Here is a 27,898-nt window from a genome sequence, read left to right on the forward strand (position 1 = left end):
ACAGTTGGAGTCGGAAGTTCACATACACTTAGGTTGGAGTCATTAAAACTCGTTTTTCAACCACAAATTTCTTGTTAACAAACGATAGTTTGTCGGTTAGTGCATGACAAGTCATTTTTCCAACAATTGTTTACAGACAGATTATTTCACTTATAATTCACTGTATCACAATTCCAGTGGATCAGGAGTTTACATACACTAAGTTGACTGTGCCTTTAAACAGCGTGGAAAATTCCAGAAAATGATGTCATGGCTTTAGAAGCTTCTGATAGGCTAATTGACATAATTTGAGTCAATTGGAGGTGTACCTGTGGATGTATTTCAAGGCCTACCTTCAAACTCAGTGCCTCTTTGTTTGACATCATAGGAAAATCAAAAGAAAACAGCCAAGACCTCAAAAAAATAAATGTTTAGACCTCCACAAGTCTGGTTCATCCTTGGGAGCAATTTCCAAACGCCTGAATGTACCACGTTCATCTGATCAAACAATAGTACGCAAGTATAAACACCACGGGACCATGCAGCTGTCATACCGCTCAGGAAGGAGACGTGTTCTGTCTCCTAGAGATGAACGTACTTTGGTGCGAAAAGTGCAAATCAATCCCAGAACAACAGCAAAGGACCTTGTGAAGATGCTGGAGGAAACAGGTACAAAAGTGGGGACAAAGATTGTGCTTTTTGGAGAAATGTCCTCTGGTCTGATGAAACAAAAATAGAACTGTTTGGCCATAATGGCCATCGTTATGTTTGGAGGAAAAAGGGGGACGTTTGCAAGCCAAAGAACACCATCCCAACCGTGAAGCATGGGGTGGCAGCATCATGTTGTGGGGGTGCTTTGCTGCATGAGGAACTGGTGGACTTCACAAAATAGATGGCATCATGAGGGAGGAAAATTATATGGATATATTAAAGCAACATCTCAAGACATCAGTCAGGAAGTTAAAGCTTGGTCGCAAATGTGTCTTCCAAATGGACAATGACCCCAAGCATACTTCCAAAGTTGTGGCAAAATGGCTTAAGGACAACAAAATCAAGGGTATTGGAGTTGCCATCACAAAGCCCTGACCTCAATCCTATAGAAAATGTGTGGACACCTGACTCAGTTACACCAGCTCTGTCAGGAGGAATGGGCCAAAATTCACCCAACTTATTGTGGGAAGCTTGTGGAAGGCTACCCGAAACGTTTGACCCAAGTTAAACAATTTAAAGGCAATGCTACCAAATACTAATTGAGTGTACGTACATTTCTGACCCACTGGGAATGTGATGAAAGAAATAAAAGCTGAAATAAATAATTCTCTCTACTATTATTCTGACATTCTTAAAATAAAGTGGTGATCCTAACTGACCTAAGACAGGGAATTTTTACTAGGATTAAATGTCAGGAATTGTGAAAAACTGAGTTTAAATGTATTTGGCTAAGGTGTATGTAAACTTCCGACTTCAACTGTAAATAAGACAGTTTGTTCCTTTTAAAAAGAACGATAAATGAATAGTAATAGAATAGAATAATAGAATTGTGCTTACCAACACTCTTGAGTTTCTCCTCGAGGTGTTTGAGTGTTTGTTGGATGGCAGCCCCGTCAGTGGGGACCACGTCTGCACAGAGCATGCCCAGTAGACCATCCAGTTGCTGGGACAGCTGCGAGGGTAAACTGGGGCGTTAGTGCAAAGGCAGCACAAAGCTGTAGTCCATACAGTTAGTCTATATTATTATGACAATCTCAAATCAACCCCCACTCCTTCACCCCTAGGCCCTTATATAGATTGGAGGACTTGATAAGTGTAAGCAATATGGGTGGTGGTAGCTCCATCTTGCCATCTGATTGTTGCCATATTGCTTTCACATATCGATCTACAGTACACAAATGCCAAGGGACTGGCCCTAGGTACTGACTTGGTGATTTAGAGTGAGAATCACTGTCACTCTTGTTATTGGTTGTATAGGTATTTTGCTATTATCAAATAAATTCAATCAATCAATGAATGAATCCATGAAACATACATCCTGTGCGGTGCCGTGGAACTCGTGTGCTGACTGCAATACGTTCTGTCTGGACTCCAGTTGGCTGGCCTGTCTGTAACAGACATCACTGAGCTGCTGCTGAAGACCCTTCAGCTCCACTAGGTCCTCCTCGTCTCCAGCACTCAGCAACGCTGCTATCTGCTGGTTCAGCTCTACGTACACCGCAAACCACTCCTGTGGATACACAACCAATAACACACACATTATTACACCGCAAACCACTCCTGTGGATACACAACCAATAACACACACATTATTACACCGCAAACCACTCCTGTGGATACACAACCAATAACACACACATTATTACACCGCAAACCACTCCTGTGGATACACAACCAATAACACACACATTATTACACCGCAAACCACTCCTGTGGATACACAACCAATAACACACACATTATTACACCGCAAACCACTCCTGTGGATACACAACCAATAACACACACATTATTACACCGCAAACCACTCCTGTGGATACACAACCAATAACACACACATTATTACACCGCAAACCACTCCTGTGGATACACAACCAATAACACACACATTATTACACCGCAAACCACTCCTGTGGATACACAACCAATAACACACACATTATTACACTGCAAACCATTCCAGGAAATAAACAACCAATAAGACAGTATCATACACAGCAAGCAATCCCGTATATACACAACCAATAAGACATCATACACAGCAAGCAATCCTGTATATACACAACCAATAACACATGCGTTATTACAGAGCAGAAGTCAGACACTACAAAACAAATAACTTATTTCCCTGTGAGGAAACTTATTTGTGGAGTCACAATTCATACCAGCAAACACAGAAGGTTGGGCTAATACTGTATACCAACAATACAAATTGTTTCTGTATCAAAGCTGTTAATGTTCAGTTCAGACCTACTGTGTACAGTAATTGAGTTGAATGCTTTTGTACTGTCATTATTACTTAGAGAACACGTAACATTTCAGATCAATAGCGCCATCTGCTGAAGGCTGTGGGATATAACACCACAAGGCCCTCTTTCTGCCGGTGTGGGTGTCGCGCTCTCTGCCGGTGTGGGTGTCGCGCTCTCTGCCGGTGTGGGTGTCGCGCTCTCTGCCGGTGTGGGTGTCGCGCTCTCTGCCGGTGTGGGTGTCGCGCTCTCTGCCGGTGTGGGTGTCGCGCTCTCTGCCGGTGTGGGTGTCGCGCTCTCTGCCGGTGTGGGTGTCGCGCTCTCTGCCGGTGTGGGTGTCGCGCTCTCTGCCGGTGTGGGTGTCGCGCTCTCTGCCGGTGTGGGTGTCGCGCTCTCTGCCGGTGTGGGTCTGTCTCTAGCCTAATCGTCAATCTTAGCTTTGACCTCGCTCTGGCTTTAGCCTTCCATTCACCCTGGCCAGCTTTCTCTGTTCCGGTCAACAGGGCACGCTCCAGCCCAGAGCAATGATTCATCAGGGTCTTTGATATAAACCCAGCCAGGAGAGACATTAGTTACACCCCACAGCTGTTGCTGCTGCAGTCACTTCCTGGCCTGGACTGACTCTGGTGATTGAGCAGGAAAATACTAATGCCAGCTGTTGTTTTGTTAGTGAAATCACACAAGCCTTTTCCAGATGTGAACATTGATGTAGGTAAACCATTGTAAATAAGGTACAGTTTTATTCCATAGTTTTAGTCTAGTACCACTTTTCCCCTGCTTCTCAGCCCAGAGAGTACGGATCTATGAAGAGCAGTTACAGAACAGCATGTCTTCTGCCTAGTGCCTTCCCTACAGTCTCCTGGCAGCTAACACATTCATCCTAACAATCTAAATCCATAATCATATTCAGTGACCTAATTATTGGGATCTTCAAGACACTCCAGACATGTACTTCTACTGCAGAGCGCGAGAACTAGCAGCTATCTATCTCTGTGAGTGAGTATGAACACTGAACAATGAGTGGTGTAACAGAGCTGTGTCTGTGGTGTTATCGTGTCTGTGGTGTCCTTACGCTGTGTTTGCTCTCTATCTCCTTGTGTTTCTGCTGTATGGATTGGTTGTGTCTTCTGGCCAACTATGTGTCTTGAGTTGTGTGGTATTGTATTATGTTGTGTTGCGTCTGTTTTATGTCTATTGTGTCTGTAGTGTGTGTTGTTTTATTCTGTCCTTACGCTGTGTTGGCTTTCCATCTCCTCGTGTTTCTGCTGTAGGGCCTGGGAGGCCCTGATAGAATCTCCGATCCCCCACTGTGTTCGGAGCTGCTCTGTGCCAGGCCCCTCCAGCCAATTCACAACCTGCATAGCAACAAGAAAGAGAGACCCCATTAACAAATGATTGGACACAATCATTGATAAATGCTTCATCACTTCCCCCAGGCCGACCAATGAAATACCTTCCAGTTATCAGAGGTCCCTAATTGGTTGGAAAAATGTTTAATCAGTGTGGGTTTCAATCGGGTAACACTACATAAAAGCTATCAGGTGACAACACATATAAAGCATGTATTGGAATTTAAATTGTTGTATAAATGAGGCTCATTGTTAAAACAGTGTACCATGTGTCAGCATAGCAATATATTATGCCAAGTTACCTATAAAGTAAATATTGTTCACGATATATTGTACTAATGTTTTCTGTGTGTGTCTACTTGAAACTGACATCCCAGGACAAGATAAGGATAACATGATAAATCTAATTCAACATCTGGTTCAAATACAGCATTATTTAAGGAGGATCAAGAAGAGGTGTTAGAATCCACTGAACTTTGAAAAAGGGATGATAAAATGGTTCAGTGTGTTGAGTATGACAGAGAGGTTTTCGGCATCATCCTTTAGCCTTGCTAAGCAATTCTCCCGCCTGTCTCCTATATAGCTCGGAGAAATACAGCTTACAAACTACTCCCCCGCTCGCTACACAGCACTACATCTCTACTCCCAGCAGATAAGAACTAGGCCAAACCCCCCCTAGCCAAACTAATCCATCTTACTGAACAACATCTTCATCCCCATAGCAACAGACTGCTCATTCCGTTAGGATCTAGAATCTAAAATAGAATCCATCCATTCCATGGAACACATCACATCATATCTAAGGATCTGTTCACTTCCTTATAACTTCCTTTTGCACTGGAAAACATTCAAAATGCTGACATCTTTAGATCAGCGGTTCTCAGCCTGGGACACTAGTAGCCCTAATGGAATCAGGCAAATGGACAGGTGGCAGCCTATATGGGAAGAATAATAAGAACATAGGCCAAATGATCAGTTGCACATGACGGAGTACAGAGAACCACTGTTTTAGATGCTAAAGTAGAGTTAAATCTATTGGCCAATGGGAGAAAAGACATTTTCCCTTCATGGTTACAGACAGGAAATGAGGTAGTGCCAGCTGCCAAAGAGGAAGTGTGCTGAGATGTAGCCATGTGTGCTGACTGCTCATCCTGGCTTTGTCTCAAATCACTAGCTTTTCCCTATATAGTGCACTACTTTTGACCAGGGCCCACTAGATATGGGACAATTATTAGACTGAAGGTGAGGACACAACAGTTCACCTGACAAGACTTAATCCAAACATTACACTGTTGATTTTATGTGCATTTTACATGAATGTATCCAGGTGCATCGGCTAGGTGCATCAAAAAAATGACAAGCGTTTGAGTGAGAGGTCTAACTGGTGTTCCAGTGGCCATACACCTCTCCAAAGTGTGCACAGTTCCTAAGTCATTTCAATGCACTTTTTTTAACTCCACTATGAGGTGCTTTTTTGAGCTCTCGTGCCATTGAGGAACACACAGCCCTGCATCCCCACCTTTACTGTTGATGTTTATGCAATACCCAAGAACGGTCCATCATAAATCGCAATCGGGGTCAGGTGGGCATAATTGGAAAGCTTATTCTATTGTCAACATGACCAGCTAAATGCTAAAATACAATCTTACAGTGTTAGGCTTTCACAAGGCAATTCAGAGAAGCAGATGGTCATTTTGGTGTACATAGAATGGAGTCATGAGTGCATTCTGATGCGTGGTTCTCTTCCCAAAACAACAAACAGGCTCATTCTGTTCAGGACAACCCTGGGTATAACACCATGTCATCTTGTAACTGGACATCAAACATAGTGATTTTGTATAACTGAGTATACAAAACATTAATAACACCTGCTCTTTCTATGACAGACTGACCAGGTGAATCCAGGTGAAAGCTATGATCCCTTATTGATGTCACTTGTTAAATCCACTTCAATCAGTGTAGATGAAGGGGAGGAGATGGGATGAAGAAGGATTTTTAAGCCTTGATACAATTGAGACATGGATTGTGTCTGTGTGCCATTCAGAGGGTGAATTGGCAAGACAATAGATTTAAGTGCCTTTGAACAGGGTCTGGTAGTAAGTGCCAGGCGCACCGGTTTGTGTCAAAAACTGTAACGCTGCTGTTTTTTTTAATGCTCAACAGTTTCCTGTGTGTAACCAAGAATGGTCCACCACCCAAAGGACATCCAGCCAACTTGACGTAACTGTGGGAAGAATTTGGAGTCAACATGGGCCAGCCTCTCTGTGGAACGCTCTCGACACCTTGTAGAGTCCATGCCCCGATGTATTGGGTCTGTTCTGAGGGCAACTCAATATCAGGAAGGAGTTCCTAATGTCTGGTATACTCAGTGTATACACAAGTTTTATGATAACGAAACATGAGGTGCACTTTTGGCTTGCTTGTATGACATCAGTGGTATTTATTATAATCCTCAACGTATCATCTTTCAAAATACATAGAGTCCTTGTAATTTACAGTACTTCCCTCACAGAAATGTGAAAAAGTTGCCCAATTAGCGGGAGGGATGAGGGCAGCTTCTTGGCGCGCGTTGTGTTCAAGTTCAGAATGTCTGTCGTCAAAACCCGTACAGAACTGTGAAACAGAGACCCTGACCTCTGACCTCATGTATAGCATGTTACTGTACAGTCACTGCGTTCCAATTTAGACGCTTATCAGTGTCCATGTTCAAACCGTATATGGTGACGAGTGTAAAGGGCTACGACAATTTATCACCGGGGTCTGGCTTGAAATACTCCACCGAAGAAGAAAATCAGGTTATGTTGAATAAGGCGCTCCTACACTAGCCTCTGTCTCACAGCCACTGGGTCTTCCTGGTGAAACGGTCCTCATGTAATCCTGAAGAAGAAAATCAGGTTATGTTGAATAAGGCGCTCCTACACTAGCCTCTGTCTCACAGCCACTGGGTCTTCCTGGTGAAACGGTCCTCATGTAATCCTGAAGAAGAAAATCAGGTTATGTTGAATAAGGCGCTCCTACACTAGCCTCTGTCTCACAGCCACTGGGTCTTCCTGGTGAAACGGTCCTCATGTAATCCTGAAGAAGAAAATCAGGTTATGTTGAATAAGGCGCTCCTACACTAGCCTCTGTCTCACAGCCACTGGGTCTTCCTGGTGAAACGGTCCTCATGTAATCCTGAAGAAGAAAATCAGGTTATGTTGAATAAGGCGCTCCTACACTAGCCTCTGTCTCACAGCCACTGGGTCTTCCTGGTGAAACGGTCCTCATGTAATCCTGAAGAAGAAAATCAGGTTATGTTGAATAAGGCGCTCCTACACTAGCCTCTGTCTCACAGCCACTGGGTCTTCCTGGTGAAACGGTCCTCATGTAATCCTGAAGAAGAAAATCAGGTTATGTTGAATAAGGCGCTCCTACACTAGCCTCTGTCTCACAGCCACTGGGTCTTCCTGGTGAAACGGTCCTCATGTAATCCTGAAGAAGAAAATCAGGTTATGTTGAATAAGGCGCTCCTACACTAGCCTCTGTCTCACAGCGACTGGGTCTTCCTGGTGAAACGGTCCTCATGTAATCCTGAAGAAGAAAATCAGGTTATGTTGAATAAGGCGCTCCTACACTAGCCTCTGTCTCACAGCCACTGGGTCTTCCTGGTGAAACGGTCCTCATGTAATCCTGAAGAAGAAAATCAGGTTATGTTGAATAAGGCGCTCCTACACTAGCCTCTGTCTCACAGCCACTGGGTCTTCCTGGTGAAACGGTCCTCATGTAATCCTGAAGAAGAAAATCAGGTTATGTTGAATAAGGCGCTCCTACACTAGCCTCTGTCTCACAGCCACTGGGTCTTCCTGGTGAAACGGTCCTCATGTAATCCTGAAGAAGAAAATCAGGTTATGTTGAATAAGGCGCTCCTACACTAGCCTCTGTCTCACAGCCACTGGGTCTTCCTGGTGAAACGGTCCTCATGTAATCCTGAAGAAGAAAATCAGGTTATGTTGAATAAGGCGCTCCTACACTAGCCTCTGTCTCACAGCCACTGGGTCTTCCTGGTGAAACGGTCCTCATGTAATCCTGAAGAAGAAAATCAGGTTATGTTGAATAAGGCGCTCCTACACTAGCCTCTGTCTCACAGCCACTGGGTCTTCCTGGTGAAACGGTCCTCATGTAATCCTGAAGAAGAAAATCAGGTTATGTTGAATAAGGCGCTCCTACACTAGCCTCTGTCTCACAGCCACTGGGTCTTCCTGGTGAAACGGTCCTCATGTAATCCTGAAGAAGAAAATCAGGTTATGTTGAATAAGGCGCTCCTACACTAGCCTCTGAGTCTCACAGCCACTGGGTCTTCCTGGTGAAACGGTCCTCATGTAATCCTGTGGGTGTGAAGCTTGTAAACCTCTCTGAGACAAAGTGCAGAACACAATGGGCAAAAGAGAAGCTTTATTCTTCACTTGTCTCTCTGTCTGGTCACTAGGCTGCTGTTGTTTAAGTTATTGGGCTAAAGTCAAGGCAGTGCGATGTCTGTAATCTGCATTTGTTTGAATCCTGGCATCAGTATTTCACCATGCTTGTGTTTTGGTGACATTAGGGCAGTGTGTGTAGGATACTAGGCAGGTGTTGATGATGTTGGCATTGTGCAGTGTGTTTGGGTGTGTGTAGTATGTTGGTGTGTGTGTGTGCTCAGTGTGTATCCAGAGTGCGATATCATAGGGCAGTGTGTGTGCAGTGACCAGCTCGTGTGCAGACTGTGATATCATAGGCCAGTGTGTGTGCAGTGACCAGCTCGTGTGCAGACTGATATCATAGGCCAGTGTGTGTGCAGTGACCAGCTCGTGTGCAGACTGTGATATCATAGGCCAGTGTGTGTGCAGTACCTGCATGACCTTGGTCTGTATCTCCTCCAGCTGGGATCGTTTGCTGCGTTGGCGACACACCTCCTGGTACTTAGTGTACTGTTCCCTGAGGGAGTCCAGCAGCTTCATGACCTAAAATAATAGTTAATCTTGTATAGTATTTGTATGTTGTGTGAATTTTTATGTTATACGTTTACTATACATCTTATCCGACTTGCCATAACTGAAGTTCCCTCTGGGGAAAATGCAGTTATTCTATTGTACCTGTGGCTGGGCCAGTAGCTCGTCATCCATGGGGGACCAGGCCACACCTCCTCCCTCTGACCCATTAAACCTCCGCTGCTGCAGCTCTGACAGCAACTCATGGCCTGGAGGGGAGAGAGGAGATGGTCATAGGGGGAATGGTAGTGAGAGATATATATGTGAGACAGAAAGAGAAAGAGAGAGAGAGACAGACAGCCAGAGAGAGAAAGAAATGTAGACGACAGCAAGTTCCTCCTTTATTGTGTGCATTATTGTGGAGTAGTACTTCAGGGGAAAGATTGCTATTCATTTATTCATAATACCAACATCAACAGCATCCCAACCTCTTTAAACAGAGATGAATTACACTGGAAAGCCTTCCAAGTACATTCTTTGATAACAGCACATAACAAATAGGACAGAGTATTGTTCTTATATCATGCTCTTATTCTATCTCACGCTGTATCTCCTAGCCTGTCTATTGTGCCTGTAACAACACAAACAAGAGTGACAGGGCAGCCCAAGCCCTCTTCTTCATTACGCAAGACATTCGCTCAGAGAGCGAGCGAGGAAGAGAGAGAGAGCATCAGGCGTTGTGTAGGAAGTATCCCAAATTGCACCCTATTCTCAATATAATGCACTACTTTTAGCAAAGGCCCATAGGTTTCTGGTCAAAAGTAATGCACTATGTAGGGAATAGGATGCAATTTGGGACACATTCAGAGCGAGTTCTTCTGTGGGAAGCACAGTACCAGAGACGCGTTGGACTAACCGTCCATTCCACAACCACCAGACAAAGCTCCTTTTATTGGGACAGCTCTGCTATGTGCTGGCTTTCCAGGGTTGTGTCCCATAGAACACCCTATTCCCTTTATAGTGCAGTACTTGGCCCTGGTCAGACGTAGTGCACTATGAAGGGAACAGGTTGCCATTTGGGCTCAGCCCAGCTCTGCTCTGGCCTTCCTCTGAATGGGTAAATATTTTCACTGTAGTAAAACCGTTCAAGTGACACACTACTCGCCACTAGGCCTGCAAATAAAACAACTGGGTCTACGTCCCAAAAGGGTGCCTTTTGGGACGCAGCCTAGGGGTCTGCTTACTGAATGGTTACACAGAGTGGAAAATGTCTTCTCTGCTGGTGGCGTGCACCATCTCTGCATCCTGTACCAGGAAACACACAGCTCTACTAGCTAGGCTACCTGCATTCAGCTATTTGTATTAACCATGACTTGTGCACAAAGATTGGTATAATTACCGGTTTGTAGAACTGTTTCAGGATCAAGCGATGGTAGGAAGTTACAATCTGGTGGCCTGGGAGAAGTAAGCAATGTGTTTATCAGCCTGTGTGTTCAATTCCCTTTCCTCAATCATGGATACTTAGAGCAAAAAATAGATATAATAGTCAATACCTTTCTTTGTCTAATTGGTTGCTTTTCTCACTCTCGTTGATGACCACCAGTTCATCTAGAAGGGATGTGGACTCTTTGGTAAACTTCTCAAAGACCTGAGGAAGAACAAATAAGGAACAATGTACATGCATGTTTGTCACATAACAACAGAATTGGAGTAAATTCCATTTCAATTCAGGAAGAAAACCATATTCAAATTCCAAATTTTCCTCATTGAAAAGCATGGAAGAGAATTTCAGTGTACTTCCTGAATTGACTGGAATTGACCCCAACCCTGCATAATGTCATTGTTATATACATTTTCATCTGTAGGATTCAAATGTGAAATCCAAATTTGTACTATTGTACACAGTCCATTGGCTCACAAAACGACCTCTAACTTCCTTCATACTGGACACAGAGACATACAAATGGACTCTGGGGCAGTAGATAAAAGGGCCTCATTGCCAAAATCCCGAAGTATCCCTTTGAAATGGCGGCTCGGCTTACCAGTCTTTTGTTCACCCAGTCCATGTGATCATACACTAAACTTCCTCCGAACTCATCAGTCAGCTGACAGGGCTCGATGTAGCGTGTGAGCTTATTGGCAGATACCAGAATAACCTGGAACAAGAGAACAGAGGAGAGACAGGGTCAGAGCCAGTTATTAAATCCCCACTGTGGATTAAGGAATTGTATTATTTCATCATCACGCTAATTTTGGACAGTATAAAAGCATGATTCACGTTCGTAAAATGTAGAAACAATTGATCAAGTGGAGCAAGGCCTAAACACAGCTGGTGGCATGTTGTGACGGCCTTGCATACTGGTTAAGTTAACAACTTTTCAATGTTAACAACTCACACTGACTAGATAGCGGTAAAGTTTTCAGTTCGACACATCAACGTTGACGTCCCAGACAAACTAGATAGAGATTGGAATAGGATTCTGGGAGAGGCCTATACAGACACATCTCTCTGTAAGCCCTGCCTGTTAGCCTCCACGGCTGTTCCTCCTGTCAAATACAGGCTTAATACAGGCCTGTTTAGATGTAGCAAGGGGATGGGAGGCAACCGCTGACCATACAGATGAGATGAACACAGCAGAATGTTTTCCACCAGGGACAGACTGGACAGGGAGACCAGGGCCCATACAGATGAGATGAACACAGCAGAATGTTTTCCACCAGGGACAGACTGGACAGGGAGACCAGGGCCCATACAGATGAGATGAACACAGCAGAATGTTTTCCACCAGGGACAGACTGGACAGGGAGACCAGGGCCCATACAGATGAGATGAACACAGCAGAATGTTTTCCACCAGGGACAGACTGGACAGGGAGACCAGGGCCCATACAGATGAGATGAACACAGCAGAATGTTTTCCACCAGGGACAGACTGGACAGGGAGACCAGGGCCCATATTCAGAAAGATCCGTTTTGTCTTTCAGATCATAACGAATAAGACAGCGATGGCCTGATCCTAGATCAGCATTCATACTTTGAGATGCTTTATGAATATGGGCCCTGAACTCCAGTCCTCAACACAAACATCCTGGATACGTCCTGTCAGAGTGAAAGAAAATACTTACATCACAATCTCCCAATAACGTCAATTCTCGTCAAGATATCTGCCTGTCTGATGTCATGTGTTGGTGTGTTGAGACGTATTGGATCTATCTGGCAGCCATACCTGGTTGTTTGTTTTCAGACACTAATGGAGCGTAAAGTCAGAAATGGATGTCTTGTATTATCACCATGTTGTGATTCATCACCAGTCTATGCTGTGAATATTACTCAGTGAAGATCAGATAGTACTTATCCTAACCTGTACACACAGAGACGTAACTCATACTCCCGTCACCCAGAACATTAAAGTGAGAGCGTGTGCAACATGAATAAAGAGATGAGAGAGAGCTTACAGGTCAAATACAAGTGAACCCTCTGTATCTCAGCAGTCTACGATAATCTGGATAGTTTGTTTTTAATCAAGATTTGCATAATGACATACTCTCCGTTTAAACCCCCCCGGTACGGTGACCCTAAACATAACATCCTAGCTCCGACCAACCGCATCACACGCTGAGAGCAGAGACCTGACTGGTGTGTGTGTGTGTGTGTGTATCACAATCTGAGAGCAGAAACCTGAGTGCAGGCTGCCAGGCCCTTGCACACATCCTCAATGTTGGCCATAAGATGCTAAACACACACTCCATCTACAACGCCATGAACCCCGGAGAACTGTATAGTTGGGCATCAACCCTGGAGAACTGTATAGTTGGGCATCAACCCTGGAGAACTGTATAGTTAGAGAATATCATAATGTTTTCTTCATCTCTGTAGAGACCAAAGCAAAACACACATACAATCGCCATCATCATCATCACGCTGCAGTGAAAACATGATGCTAATGCACATTATTAACATTTCTCCACATGCAGACAGACTGACTCATTGATAAATATTTATGGTTGTAAAGCAATCCCTGGAGTGTGTGTGTGCGCGCATCAATCCACGTTGTCGTGTGGAATCAATGGAGGTCTCTTCATCTACATATGACTAACACGGTTAAGAGAATCACATACACACAGGCTTTCTGATTGCATGTGCATTTATTTCTATCGTGATTAGACTCCAAATAAGAAGGAAGAAAACTGAAGCCTGAAGTTTGTAGTTAAATTGTGATGGAAGATTGGCAACCTCCCAAAGAGAAGAGAAGCAGTAAGAAAAACAGAACAGCCCACTATGTATCAAATGACATCTGGATAGAGACGTTTGTACATGAAACCAACCTCCATCTATCCCTCTCTGGGCATGTATTCACACAGTTATAGAGTAGGGGTGCTGATCTAGGATCAGTTCTGTCTTAACTTACATCTTAATGTATATGAATATATGGAGAGGTGGTACCTGGACCCATATCCACAAAGTGCCTCTGAGTAGGAGTGCTGATCTAGGATCTGTATATATAATCTGACTCAATATGATCTAAAAGGAAAAACTAGATCAACACTCCTACTCGGAAGCTTTTCAAATATGGACCCTGGGATGTAAACTCAGCTCACAATCCTAATCGAAGTGCTTTGAAACTGAAAGGCAAAGCAAGCAGAGCATTTTGTGTCAGGGTTTAAAACCACAGTGGTATTATTGTTCAGTTGCGTCTCAGGAGTCAGCTCTCTACCATAAGTGTTGCTTTGTCTCACTGTGAAATCATTCCATTAACAAAAGAACGTGTCCCCTCAAAATAGAATGGCCTTGTTGGAGAACATCAAATCCATGATGTGTTGTGGGTAAATTGTGACTTACTGACTTAAATACAAATAATAATCAGTACATGTTGCAAGGTGATTTGAAACGCAGTCCATGTCGAACAAACCAAATAGCTAGTTCCTTGAGATTGAGGAGGCAGGCAGTGAGTGAGACTGTTCATGCCCCGTTACATTTCCACATGCTCCGGTGTTCATGCCAGATTACTGCCCACAACCAGAGCCCAATACAAGTCAGCCAACCACTTAGTTCAAAGATAATTCATTCTCAAAACCTCAACAGTAACGTTAGATGAATAAAAGTATCTAACTAAACTAGGTCAATTTCACCATTTTCAAGTATTTTCCCCCAATTCCCTTTTATTTCCAATCCCAATAAACTGACCACCTCTGCCATCTACCAGAGCCATCTGGTGAAGCAGGGGAGTTATAGGGAGGGTGAGCTAGAGGGTACTGCTGGCCCAGATCATTACACAACTGTTGGGAGCTAAATCAACAAGAAAGACCTCTACTGAGCAGTCTCAGGAATTAGTGCCAGGACACTTTACACACACACACACACACACACACACACACACACACACACACACACACACACACACACACACACACACACACACACACACGATGCTGGAGACACTAGACAGTAAACTTTCTGTCCTTCTAAGAGACACTTGTATACTGCAGCCTGCATCTGCTCTGGATCTACATGCCTGTTGACAAGCAACATGATGATAGTATTAGTCCACGCTGAAGGAGACCATGCTGCAGACAGGTCAGACTGACTACTACTACATATTCCTACTCCATACTTCCATTACTACCAAACAAACTAGCCTGTAGCTTTCCACCATACTGCCATTACCATTGTTCTGTTGTGAGGAGTATTGTTCTGTTGTGAGGAGTATTGTTCTGTGTGAGGAGTATTGTGAGAAAAGAGAAATAGAAACGTGTGTCCCACCCCTCTATTCATATAAATCCTTCAGGACCAAAGACATATGGGAGGTTGAAATGGAGCAGGATGCATGAATGTTCTGATACAATGCTGACTTCCTTTTAAAATCACCACAGTGCACTTAAAATAGACTAATGCTGCCATGCCGTCTACCACAACAGACCTTGGCCAATTATCTATCAGCCTCATTTGGCAGAGAGCTTCATTACAGATTGAAATATGCATATTGGTCTATAACATGTCAGCAATTACTCTGGGGGTTTATTGGTAACTGATAGGCTGTATTTGAGGGCTGTTGTGGAGCAGGCAACCACAAAAGAACCAGCGAAAATCACTAGAAATCACTAGCCATTGTAATAACACCACCCACACGAGTTACCTATACAGAACAAACAGACCTAAAGAACACCCTCGCTGAAGGGGTTAACAACACAAGGCCAAATTGAATACCGACAAATATCTATTCCTCTCTATCAATTTGTTTGCCACCCAACCCACCAACGTTGGAATCATTGGTTTGTGAAGGGAAGTAAATTGAATTCCGGCCACAATTAGTCCCTCTGGGAGGTGACTGGGGATGCTGCTGCTCAGAGGGACAACATTATTAGGAGAGAGAGGGAGAGAGAGAGCGAAAGAGATGCAGAGAGAGAGAGAGAAAGAGGAGGCAAACACATGGACGTAGCAAGAGAGACAGAGAGGAATAAGACACTCACCTCAAAGCCTAGTCTGTCCTTCTCCTTCCAGAAGCAGAAATGAGTGACCTTCTTGTCCCAGAATTCATCAGGCTTCACCACACACACCAGAGACACCTCTGCTGGAATCACGTTCTATAAATAATGGGATAATATGAAGAAAAATAATGAAGTAAAATAAAATAATCAAAATGGTATAGGCTTTCAATGGCTTACTGGACACATTCAAATCCAGAAACAGAAATGTCATCCCCAAAACAATTCAGTGTTTTCCCTATATGCATTTAGCAGTGGCGCACCGCCATATTCTTAATTCCATTCCTTTACTTTAGATTGTGTGTATTGTTAGATATTACTGCACTGTTGGAGCTAGAAACACAAGCATTTCGCTACACCCACAATAACATCTGCTAAACACGTGTATGTGACAAATAACATTTGATTTGACAATGGCTGCCACTGCAAATAAATCAATAAATATCCCCCCCAAAAAAATGTGAAAATAGTTTTCGGGATGGTAAAAACATTTTCAGTGTAAACTTAAACCAGATATAAGGCATGTAGAAAGGATAATGGAGCAATCTATTTTTAAGTAAGATAATCTTTGAGAACTAACAATCACCAAAATAAAAACTACAGTCAGGTAGAATCTAAAAGTAAAAAATGTCATGGCATGGGGCCCCCATGGATTTTGTTATAACGTTTGAGTCACTCAGGTAAGAAGAACAGGGCATAAGCCATGACAAAATGTGTATAATTGCAGGAAACTAGCTTTAAAACAGACAAATTGTGTGTCTGTGGCCAAGAGCAAGGCCTCTAAAACTGCACAATTTTTCAATAACTGTTTAGCACATCAGTTTTTCCATGAAATCCTGCAGTGAATTTCCCCATGCCATCACATGGTAGGCCACTAAATGAAGAGTAGCTTGCAGCAGCATTTTCCCCTGACAGTGCCAGGCAGATTAGTGTCAACAGATAGTACATTTCATACTGTCATCTTATCTTTCCTGGTCCTGTTTCTGCAGAGGTCTATGGATAGCAGGGGACTGGAGATATCTACCAAGAGCATGTTACACCGTATAGTCAATCTGCGGTGACAAAACCAGGTAAGGGCAGACAGGGAAGAATGCAGGCTACAGTACAACAGACCTGGGTTCAGATAGTTTTCAATCTTTCAGAAACCTTGAGCGTTTTCTCTAGCATGCCTGAGTGCAAGATGGGCGGGGTTTACAGTTTTGGGACTATTCATTAAGCCAAGCAAGCTCAAACAAGCATAGCTAAAGTATTTTAAATGATTTCAAACAGTATTGGAACCCAGGTCTCTGGCAGACAGACTGCAGACCACAGTCTGCTGACATTGACCTCCATCCACTCTGCAGTGTGGCCGAAGCCTGGGTCTTGTTCATTAGGCATCAAATGGAAGAAAATGACTAAAACAGGGAGGGACAATGGTGTAAAATGTTTTACTAGGGTGCCCTAATTAGCACAACACAGAGCCTGGACTTCAGGGGGAAAAACGGTATAATCAGGCAGCCTCGTCAAGATATTTAATTCCTACTCTTTTTAAAATCTAATCAGCTTAGATTCCTTTTTGCCTTAATTACTTTCACTTGATTGCTGGTGATGCATTTGATCTGAGATGCCTATTTATTTGATTATTTTAGTGAATGTTTTTTTAGGGACCACGCACAATGCATATTGCCCCAGATTTTGCTCCATAGCTCATCACTGTAATGTTTTACGACATTTGGAGGGTTATTATTTATTATGCAGGTAGGGTCAACAGAGACGAGACACCGACAGAACGCAACATCCGGGTTGGACCGCCATTTTATTTCTCCTCCCAGCTCTTTGTCACATTCTGATTGGTAGAGGTGTTAACGTGGTGGAGGTAGACCTAGATCGTTCCCCTGTGGAAACTACATGCCCACATCTGCTTCTCACTCGGACATAGGCTCCTCTATACTGCGCTAATTAATCATTACACTCATGAATATTCACTAGGATAATTATAAATAGAGAGTCGTGGGTTTTAAAGAGTTAAACCTACTGAACATTGTTAAATAGGCCATTGGGAACAGAACACATCATGTTAAAGTATTTTTACATCCTCACTCCTCAGCTCAACCCGCAACGACAGTCTTTTTCTAATACCACAAAGCAGGGCATTGGAATCGTCTTCATATCTAGCCTGGGTGTGTTATAGCAGACTGCATAGAAACAGTCAGGAGAATAAAGCAAAGTAGAACAGAGACAATAGTGACTGACTGCAATAAACTCCATGTCTCTGACCTGTATGAGTCATCATGCTGTCAAACTGTAGAGGATGTTATTAGTACTCACTACTGTACATATGACTGTAATGTATTCCACTATACATTCCAAACGCAGTAGGAGATAAAGACTGCAGATTGAAATGAGGTGTAGGTGCCATGTTTTTGACAGGCGTTCCTCCGCTTGATACACAGAAATATGGACCTCTCGTCTCGATGCAGTGTGGGGGTAAACTGTGCTTTTATCCTAAAAGGAACACTGTGCTGATTCTCTGTGTCCTACCAGCAACATGAACCCCTTCTTTTATCAGTTCCTACCTGCAACATCAGTACCACAGTCTTCACGATGTTCCACTGTGACTTTCGTCCGTCCACGATGACTGTGAAGCCTCTTGCTTTGCACTTGTCACTGAAGAGAGAAGGCAAGAGAAATATGGTGATTATTTGTCTATCTGTAATAATGTGTGCTCTTGTTCCATGAATTTGACACCAAGGATCCCAGTATAGCTCAATAGAAGACATCAGATACGTAGATGAAGGAAGCATCCCACTGGGAACCCACAACCTTAGCGCCATGTTCTTACTAACTGAGCCAGACTGGACCATAAAGCCTAGATGAATACAGATCAGAAAGTGTGTGATCAACATGCAGAAGTCACAAGCTAACATAGCATGATCTTCCTTAACTTTTGGTCTTCTCTCCTACACACCCACGTAGCAGAACGAGCTCAATCCAAATAGAACACAGAGTCTAATGAGCGTCCAATACTGTTGCTATGCAAGTGCTTTTTCAAAGGCAAATGGAGCCAAAATCCCTTTTAGAGGCCTACAGATCAATATGAGAATAATAGAATGTCAGCCAGATAAAGGACAGGCTCTGTGCTCACATTCCATTGGCTAATAAAAGTAGACTACCTTAACAAGAAATGCTCTCTGCCTAATTAAATAATAGTGGTAAGTATTTCCAAATCAAGCTGCTGTGTATGTGGTATTTGGACATGATGAATACAATGATCTATTGAACTATAAATAATAAAGGACCATGATTTGGGGGGGAATCTTTGAAGGACCCACTGGAACATGCTCCCAAAAAGCATGCTATCCAATTGAAACCCCATTTGAATAGATATTTATAAGTCAGTGGTGATAATACAGCGTGTGCCAGTGATTGATTCATACCTGGGGATGCCGAGGAGATAGTCCAACGTGGAGCTGAGCTCCTCCATACTGGTCTGTTCTGTACATAGTGGAATGGTTAGGATCAGCCCACTGCGTCTGTCCTTGCCTCCTGTGAATGTGAAACAAACAGAAAAATAACTGTATATTCATCTTTATTTATACAGATTAGTCTCATTATTTTGCAACAGAGACCTAGTGTATCTACCGTAGTGGGTGTACCCATGAGTGTACCAGTCAAATTGCCATGGTCACAGGTTCCAAGGCCATTTTACTCCTTCTAATTCTATGGTATCTACACTGATTCACTGTACAAGTCATTAACAATGAATTTTCAAAGAATGCACACTAAAAAGTGTGTATAAAGAGGACTGTGTGTAAATAACAGTCATATAACGGCAGACTTGGGAGAAGGTCGGGCAGAACCAAGTATTCCAAGTACGGCCGGCCAAGAATCATCTATTAAAGGAGTAGTGTCTTGTAAACGCCACGGACAGAGGTAATGATGGTGGGAGCTCTGCCTCTGGATGTGTCCCAAATGATGCCCTAGTCTCTATGTAGTGCACTACTTTTGACCAGAGCCCTATTGGCCTTGGTCAAAAGTAGTGCACTATATAGGGAATATGGTGCCACCTGGGACATACCCTCTGACTCAAAAGCTACTGCTACGTCGTTTTATTCCTCATAACGCATCTTTATAATGATGAGGGGGATGAACCAAAGGAGAGCCTAGTGCCACGTCAGGGTTAAAGGAGTAAAAGCAATTAAAAGCTACAGTTATTCTCGTCAAAGTTAGTTGTGTGTCCACTAGGAGTCAGTGACATAAAAGCAACGACTATTTGTCAAAGTCAGTCTTCTGTCAAGCCAGTGTAAGTCAGGTAGTCAGATTGTCACTTCCCTGAATGAAAAGTAGCTGCTTTGTTCTTTCTTTTATATGTGTATGACTCTAAACACAGGAAACCACATAGTTGATTGTTGTGATTTTCCTGAAAGGATTCTGTGTCTATTGGAGAGTTTTACTAGTCCGGAAAAAAACAATAAACTAACTAAAGTCTTTAAATGATGCTCACCGACACATTTCTTTATTTTATCGTCTAAACTATTATTTTGCCAAAATGTGAAATTGGATCTCAAGAAAAAACCCATTTACTCTCAAACTAAATGTGTGTGAGTGTATGCAGTACAGCAGCTCAATCCAAAACATTTTTCTCTTTGAAGCAAACAAGGAAAAAAATCCATATTTATCAATTTGTGAAATGAACTATTAGCTAGTATTTCATTAGACTTGAGTGTAACAAGAATAAACATCTATTCTAATGCCACAAACATTCATTTTGTTGTGTATCTAGTAAGTCAATGAGACCTTCAACAGTATCTGAACACAGAGTCCTTCCCTGATGCAGCCCTGGTGCTGTGACCTTCAAATCAGCATCATCAACATGATGAGAAACCTCATTCTGTCAGCAGCAGGCAGAACAGAACAACAGGCTATTATCACGACACACTGCCTGCCAGAGCCAAGAATAGAGGGGATTTATCAGACCACCCAAGGACTAGCTACTACACTCCTAGCCCAAGGACTAACACTACACTCCTAGCCCAAGGACTAGCTACTACACTCCTAGACCAAGGACTAGCTACTACACTCCTAGACCAAGGACTAGCTACTACACTCCTAGACCAAGGACTAGCTACTACACTCCTAGACCAAGGACTAGCTACTACACTCCTAGACCAAGGACTAGCTACTACACTCCTAGACCAAGGACTAGCTACTACACTCCTAGACCAAGGACTAGCTACTACACTCCTAGACCAAGGACTAGCTACTACACTCCTAGCCCAAGGACTAGCTACTACACTCCTAGCCCAAGAACTAGCTACTACACTCCCAGACCAAGGACTAACACTGCACTCCTAGACCAAGGACTAACACTGCACTCCTAGACCAAGGACTAACACTGCACTCCTAGACCAAGGACTAACACTGCACTCCTAGACCAAGGACTAACACTGCACTCCTAGACCAAGGACTAACACTGCACTCCTAGACCAAGGACTAACACTGCACTCCTAGACCCAGGACTAGCAACTACACTCCTAGACCAAGGACTAACACTGCACTCCTAGACCAAGGACTAACACTGCACTCCTAGACCAAGGACTAACACTGCACTCCTAGACCAAGGACTAACACTGCACTCCTAGACCAAGGACTAACACTACACTCCCTTCAGAGGCTAGAGAGTGATGAGGAGCACATCAATAACACAAACTTCAAATGGTTGTTACCTTGCACACCTATAATGATTAAGCAACTTGATGAAAATGAGAGCTTGATGTGTGGTACACACAAAACTTCACAATCCTGGGAATTATACGAGCATGCATAACTTCAAGTTCATTTTTAGTCAACTGCCTGCCTCTACTTCCTTGATAATGCTCGCTCTCAATGCTGTACGCTTATTTCACTGACTGGGTATGTTCAATAAGCAGCACAAAAAGTGCTTGAGCCAGTTGCATGAGGACCAAGGTAAAGTAGTAGTAGTAGATGTGGCACTACTGTTGGGCATTTCTACGTAAAGATGATCACTGGTAAATGTAATGTTAAACTTATCAATGTAAATGCAGTGCGGATCATTCCAAGAAGCCATCTCTGTCAACAGTAAAGATAAACAGCTTTGACTGATTGGAGGATATTATTACCTGACAAGAAGGCTAGGCGTTTCTTCAGAATGGGCAGTATGTTGGTAGCCTCCATACTGGCAAGTTCCACCCTGCAGTCTGAAAAGTAAACATATAGGTTATAGCAAAGCAGGTGGCACATAAAAATCATTCGATGATCACACACGATACACACACGCGTGCACACATACAAATTAGCATATAGCATTGTCATCCCTGTCAATCACAAGCCAACGGACACAATGAAAGACCAAGATGCTTTACCTTTCTAGAAATGGAAGGTACCTCTTTCAAACATTTCCTTCTGGGCCCATGTTCTGTAATGAGGACACAGAGATCAGAACAAGTCAACACTATAGATAAGTAGCAACTAGCTCAATATTGACAAATCATCCACTAACGTGAAATCAAGACATACCTTATCACTGTGTCAGAACAAAAATAATGTCCAAGAACCATTTTGTTAGTCTATGGTATGAGGCTATGAAGAATGACGTGTGAATTGTTCTAATATATTCTATTAGCCTTAAACACAGTAATAAAATTGCTTGTTTTGCGGTATTGGGAGGATTACCCATCTGGACTGTCTTGTCTTAACTGAATTGAACGATACATAAACCACTGCAGTACATCATCATATCCATTTGGTCAAATCTGTTCTCAGCATCTGTTTTCATCCCAAACACAGCAGAATGATAGATTTACATGGTTGCTGGCCAAAATAGTGTGGGGAAACATTTGAAACACATTAGTAGATTGCAATGCAGCAAACTCTGACCTACTGCACAGTAATGAGCCACCCACTGGCATATTACCACAGATTGTCACAAACGGCACCCTATTACCTACAATGTGCACTACTTTTGACCAGAGCCCTATGTGCACTGGTCAAGGTAGTTCACTACATAGTGAATAGGGTGCCATTTGGGATACCCTGGTTTAGTATACAAACCATAATAACCATCTATTATTCAATAACCTTATCCTGGAGTCATGACTAAGTAGCTATATTTGTAGGAAAAGTTAGGTTTGCTTTTCTTTCCTGGAAAGTTGGTGTCTTTCAGCTATTCTAGATCAAATATGTTTATGATGTGTAGTTCAAACTGGCTACTGTAATTAGCCACTCACTGGTGAATAGTCTTACGCAGTATGACAAAGTACTCAAATATACGCACTCACAGCTGTAAGTAGCTCTGGATAAGAGTGCCTGCTAAATGACTCAAATGTACTCATTCTCAGACTCCAAGAAAAAATAGTTATTCCTATTTGGAGGCTGTAATTGATGACAATAACAATGCTACTTATTGTGATGGACAAAATTTACATTATTCCTTCTATTTCAACATTAGACTTCTCCTAAAGCATTGCTAATATGTGGCTACAATAGTTTTCACATGCTTCAAAAGTAGAGTAATTTGATATTGGTGACATTTTCAATGACACGGCCACGATGCATAGGCTACGTATGCAAAGGGATTGTAGGAGCGTAGACAACACTAGGTATGGTTGACAATAATCAACAGACATAACTATATATCATACATTTAGGTTAAATTCCAAGTTCCGATATGCTCGATATTATTATTATTATGTGGTGGCATATCATTACAATAGCTTTTATTGTAGGCACACAGCAGGCACGAGACAAAAGCCCCACCTCCCTGGCCTTCTCATCACAAGAGCTCTTAATAAAAAAAATCGAAATTGTAAAAATCCTTTATACGTATTGTAATGTATGAAAAGGATAATCTATGTGCCATTTGCTCACCCGTGCTGAATAAAAATCCGCGTTCGTATCACTTTGTAGCAGTAGCACGAGGTTTTCCCCAGCTGACTACAGAACCAATGGAAGCAATGCTAAACTGTTATAGTGAGTAGGCTATGCAGACACAATGACCTATATTCCTGAAATTTAATCTCGCTCTAACCCGTGTTCGCAATATAATCCTTGTATGAAAATGATACCGTTTGTTGCGGCCAAAGGGACGATTTCCTTCTTACCTCAGACGAAACAGGTCGAATTATGTATGTATCATTATACGACGTTGAATCAATGTAGTCTGTAGGAGGAGTTTCTATTGAAAAATCCCAGTTTATCTGACCGAGCGCCACTGATTTGTTGGACTGTAGGCGATCACATCTGTTACATCTTTCAACGCTTAGAACTCGTTAGAAAAAAATATTGTATCGTCAAAAGTTACAACTCTGCTATATCTATACTGGATTGTTATTAAAAGATGGTTTGTTTTCAGGGGGCTGGACTGTTACTACAGAGGCAACTCCCAAACGGACAATACATGCAATACAGCGTACCTCCGACATATGTGAAGCTAGCCACAACAAAGATTAGCCATAATAGTGGCATTTGTGGTTCGCCTTCAAAATAAAAGGCACTCACTGAAAGTCATGCAAATAGATACAGATAGTGGAATCATGCAATATTTGGACTAGATAATGCTAAACAACGTTGGAAAGTTGTTATATAAATTCAACAAAAGTTAATTTGAGAGAAAAAAATACAAATCTTCAGAGTAGCAGTCTACTCAGCGACAACCACATTCACAATTGTGAAGAGTTTATAACAGGGACACCGGTGGAAGGGCGTGAAGGAGTTGAACGGAGCCCTATGTCAGTCACACCAGCTCCCATGCTTGGCATTCATGCTCCTGGTATTTTAGGTCCTTAAAAGGCGCTGCAAAATTTGCATGGCGATGCGGTACCGAGCTCAATTTGGCCTCTGTGTGCCTATGGAGGCTCCGCCATTGCGTCACACCCTCCACATGGAGCCTCCGACCGCATTTTCGGATCAAGCATAAAAAGCACCACATGGTCAATCCCATGTGTGCATTGGCCATGTAGCATTTATGTTGATATGGCCTTTGCAGAAGTCGGGGCATTCATACTTCTTGCGCTTCGCCGAGCAGTACAGAGCTGTTGTGAAGGAAGTTGTCAAGGAAGTGAGTTTGTGCTTATACAGAATCCCCACCCACTCCTACCGTCAACCAATCATGTCAATGCGGAACTACACTGAGCTATACAGACCCTCAGCGTTCCAAAAAAATGGGAGGTTCACGGCAATGCGGTATGGAGCTCAATTCGGCCTCCGCATGCCACCAGAGGCTCCACAATTGTGTCACTCTCCATATGGAGCCTGCAAACACATTTTGGATCAAGCATAAATTGGCTTTTACCCAGTCATTGCGACGTGGGAAGTGCATTACAAAGACCTGAAAGTGATTACAAGTGACATTGCATGGTTTTAGTAATTTGCAATGATAATCTTGGAAATTGTGAATTTCACTTATGTCATGTGTTTATGCAACTAGTAATGTTTTTTTAAGGATTTACCTGAGTCCACTTCAACAGAGCAGCACGGAGAAGTTATTTTATTGTTATAATATATTTTTTTAACCTTTTTTTCTACCCAATTGCATGGTATCCAATTGGTTGTTACAATCTTGTCCCATCGCTGCAACTCTCGTACGGACTCGAGAGAGGCGAAGGTCGAGAGCCGTGCGTCCTCTGAAACACAACCCAGCCAATCTGCACTGCTTCTTGACACAATGCCCGCTTAACCCAGAAGCCAGGCCCGCCACAGGAGTTGCTAGTGTGCGATGGGACAAGAACATCCCTGCCGGCCAAACCCTCCCCTAACCCAGACAACGCTGGGCCAATTGTGCGCCGCCCCATGGGTCTCCCGGTCACGGCCAGTTGTGACAGAGCCTGGACTCGAACCCAGAATCTCTAGTGGCACAGCTAGCACTCCGATGCAGTGCCTTACACCACTGTGCCACTCAGGAGGCCCATGGAGAAGTTATTTAAACTATTTTCCTTCGCGATGGATGGATGGACTGTCTCTAAGGTTGTTACAAGTAGCTAGTAGGCAGACAATATCCGGGACATTGTCTGGCTCTAGGAGTGGACATGAAGCCAAAAGCCAGGCCATCATGACCTGTGCGACCAGCTTGGCATGGGCAAAATTTCATCCACTAAGGCAGGGTTTCCCAAACTCTGTCCTGGGGTCCCCCTGGGTTTGGGAAACCCTGCCTTAGATTATTCAAATAATAAAAGCTTGATGATGAGTTGGTTATTTGAATCAGCTTTGAAGTGCTAGGGTAAAACCCAAAATGTGTACCCAGGGGTAGGGCCCCAGGACTGAGTTTGTGAAACTCTGCAAAAAGGCAGAAATGTGAGAATCACCAACCACCAGGACAACCTAAAGCAGTCTTTCCCAAACTCGGTCCCCAGGATGCCAAGGGCTGCACGTTTAGTTTTTTGCTGTAGCACTACACAGCTGATTCAAATAATCAACTAATCATTAAGCTTGAATTAATCTCTATAGTGCTAAGGCAAAAACCACAACATGCACCCCTGGGGGTCCCGAGGACCGAGTTTGGGAAACACTGAACTAAAGAAAGAAAAGAAAATATTTTGGTGAAATACATGTCCTAAAACTATCATAGTAAATTAAGATTGTGTACTGTAGGTGTTACTGTGAAATACATGTCCTAACACTATCATAGTAAATTAAGATTGTGGACTGTAGGTGTTACTGTGAAATACATGTCCTAAAACTATCATAGTAAATTAAGATTGTGGACTGTAGGTGTTACTGTGAAATACAAATAATAAGGGGGAAATAAAACTCAAAACTTGTAAACCATAGAACATGCAATACAAAAGAGAATGCCCTTATTTCTAGTATGTAGATTGTTTAGCGTTTATACAGTCATGAAAATTAAACTACTTCTCATCTCTTTACCTGAGATCTCTCTCGGACAGCGGGTTTTGTGGTGCTTGGGGCAGGGTTGTACGGCGAATGAGTCCAATTGTTAGCTCTATGGCGGGAAGTTGGGAACAATACGCGTACAGAAAATCTTGCATGACTGAAAGATCAAATGTCATTCATATTATCTTAGCTACATATCACTAGAGTAACAACATTTATACAGAGAATTTGGCATAGTAGGAAATCAAGGCCCTCCTTTTACTTGTATCATTGCACACCAGCAGAGGGCGACATATTTGAATTCATTTTCACATTCACTCTGTCTGTAATGCTTACAAATTGGATCATAACTTTAAAACTAGCAGAGATCCCTTACTGGAACTTTGAAATGCCCGTGTGTCAATCTAAGTAACATAATAAAAAAAAGCTAGAGATTCCTTGACTAACCTCTACCCCCAGGCATTGACTCGGTACCGGTACCCCCTGTATATAGCCTCATTATTGTTATTTTATTATGTTACTTTTTATTATTTTTTACTTTAGTTTAATTGGTAAATATTTTCTTAATCTTGAACTGTATTGTCGGTTAAGGGCTTGTAAGTAAGCATTTCATGGCGATGTCATATACAAAATAGCCCCCAACACTCTACTCAGCAAACTGGATGTAGTCTATCACAATGCCATCCGTTTTGTCACCAAAGCCCCATATACTAGCCACCACTGCAACCTGTATGCTCTCGTTGGCTGGCCCTCACTACATATTCGTCGCCAAACCCACTGGCTCCAGGTCATCTATACGTTTTTGCTAGGTATATTTCACTGGTAATCCCCAAAGCCAACACTTACTTTGGCCGCCTTTCCTTTCAGTTCTCTGCTGCCAATGACTGGAACGAATTGCAAAAATCACTGAAGCTGGAGTCATATCTTTCGCTCTAACTTTAAGCATCAGCTGTCAGAGCAGCTTACCGATCACTGTACCTGTACACAGCCCATCTGTAAATAGCACACCCAACTACCTCATCCCCATATTATTACTTACCCTCTTGCTCTTTTGCACCACAGTATCTCTACTTGCACATCATCATCTGCACATCTATCACTCCAGTAAATTGTAATTATTTTCGCCTCTAGGACCTATTTATTGCCTACCTCCCTATTCTTCTACATTTGCACACACTGTACATAGATTTTTCATTTTTTTTCTATTGTGTTATTGACTGTATGTTTGTTTATGTGTAACTCTGTGTTTGTTGTTGTTTTTGTCACAATGCTTTGCTTTATATTGGCCAGGTCGCTGTTGTAAATGAGAACTTGTTCTCAACTGGCCTACCTGATTAAATAAAGGTGAAATAAAATAAAAA

The 27,898-nt window shown here is 42.8% G+C and overlaps 1 protein-coding gene across 4 annotated transcripts in view; it reads right to left on the reverse strand.

Moving 5' to 3' along the window:
- LOC115160998 (SEC14 domain and spectrin repeat-containing protein 1) overlaps positions 1–24,767 on the reverse strand; it is a 28,564-nt gene extending 3,797 nt beyond the window's left edge. The window contains exons 1-14 of one of the 4 annotated variants that reach the window (XM_029711625.1): positions 23,810–24,766; positions 22,073–22,125; positions 21,830–21,907; positions 19,127–19,235; positions 18,266–18,356; positions 15,696–15,809; positions 11,271–11,384; positions 10,782–10,876; positions 10,628–10,683; positions 9,394–9,497; positions 9,151–9,261; positions 4,169–4,291; positions 2,006–2,200; positions 1,528–1,642 (exon numbers count right to left, since the gene is read on the reverse strand). In XM_029711625.1, coding sequence (XP_029567485.1) covers positions 1,528–1,642; positions 2,006–2,200; positions 4,169–4,291; positions 9,151–9,261; positions 9,394–9,497; positions 10,628–10,683; positions 10,782–10,876; positions 11,271–11,384; positions 15,696–15,809; positions 18,266–18,356; positions 19,127–19,235; positions 21,830–21,884 — 1,282 coding nt within the window. In that variant the 5' untranslated portion in view covers positions 21,885–21,907; positions 22,073–22,125; positions 23,810–24,766. Of the gene's footprint in view, positions 1–1,527; positions 1,643–2,005; positions 2,201–4,168; positions 4,292–9,150; positions 9,262–9,393; positions 9,498–10,627; positions 10,684–10,781; positions 10,877–11,270; positions 11,385–15,695; positions 15,810–18,265; positions 18,357–19,126; positions 19,236–21,829; positions 21,908–22,072 lie in introns of all 4 variants that reach the window. The other 3 variants (XM_029711626.1, XM_029711627.1, XM_029711624.1) reach the window with 3 other exon arrangements.
- Between the last annotated feature and the right edge of the window lie 3,131 nt (positions 24,768–27,898).

This window comes from Salmo trutta, chromosome 24 (assembly GCF_901001165.1).
Source record: "Salmo trutta chromosome 24, fSalTru1.1, whole genome shotgun sequence".
Lineage (NCBI taxonomy): Eukaryota > Metazoa > Chordata > Actinopteri > Salmoniformes > Salmonidae > Salmo > Salmo trutta.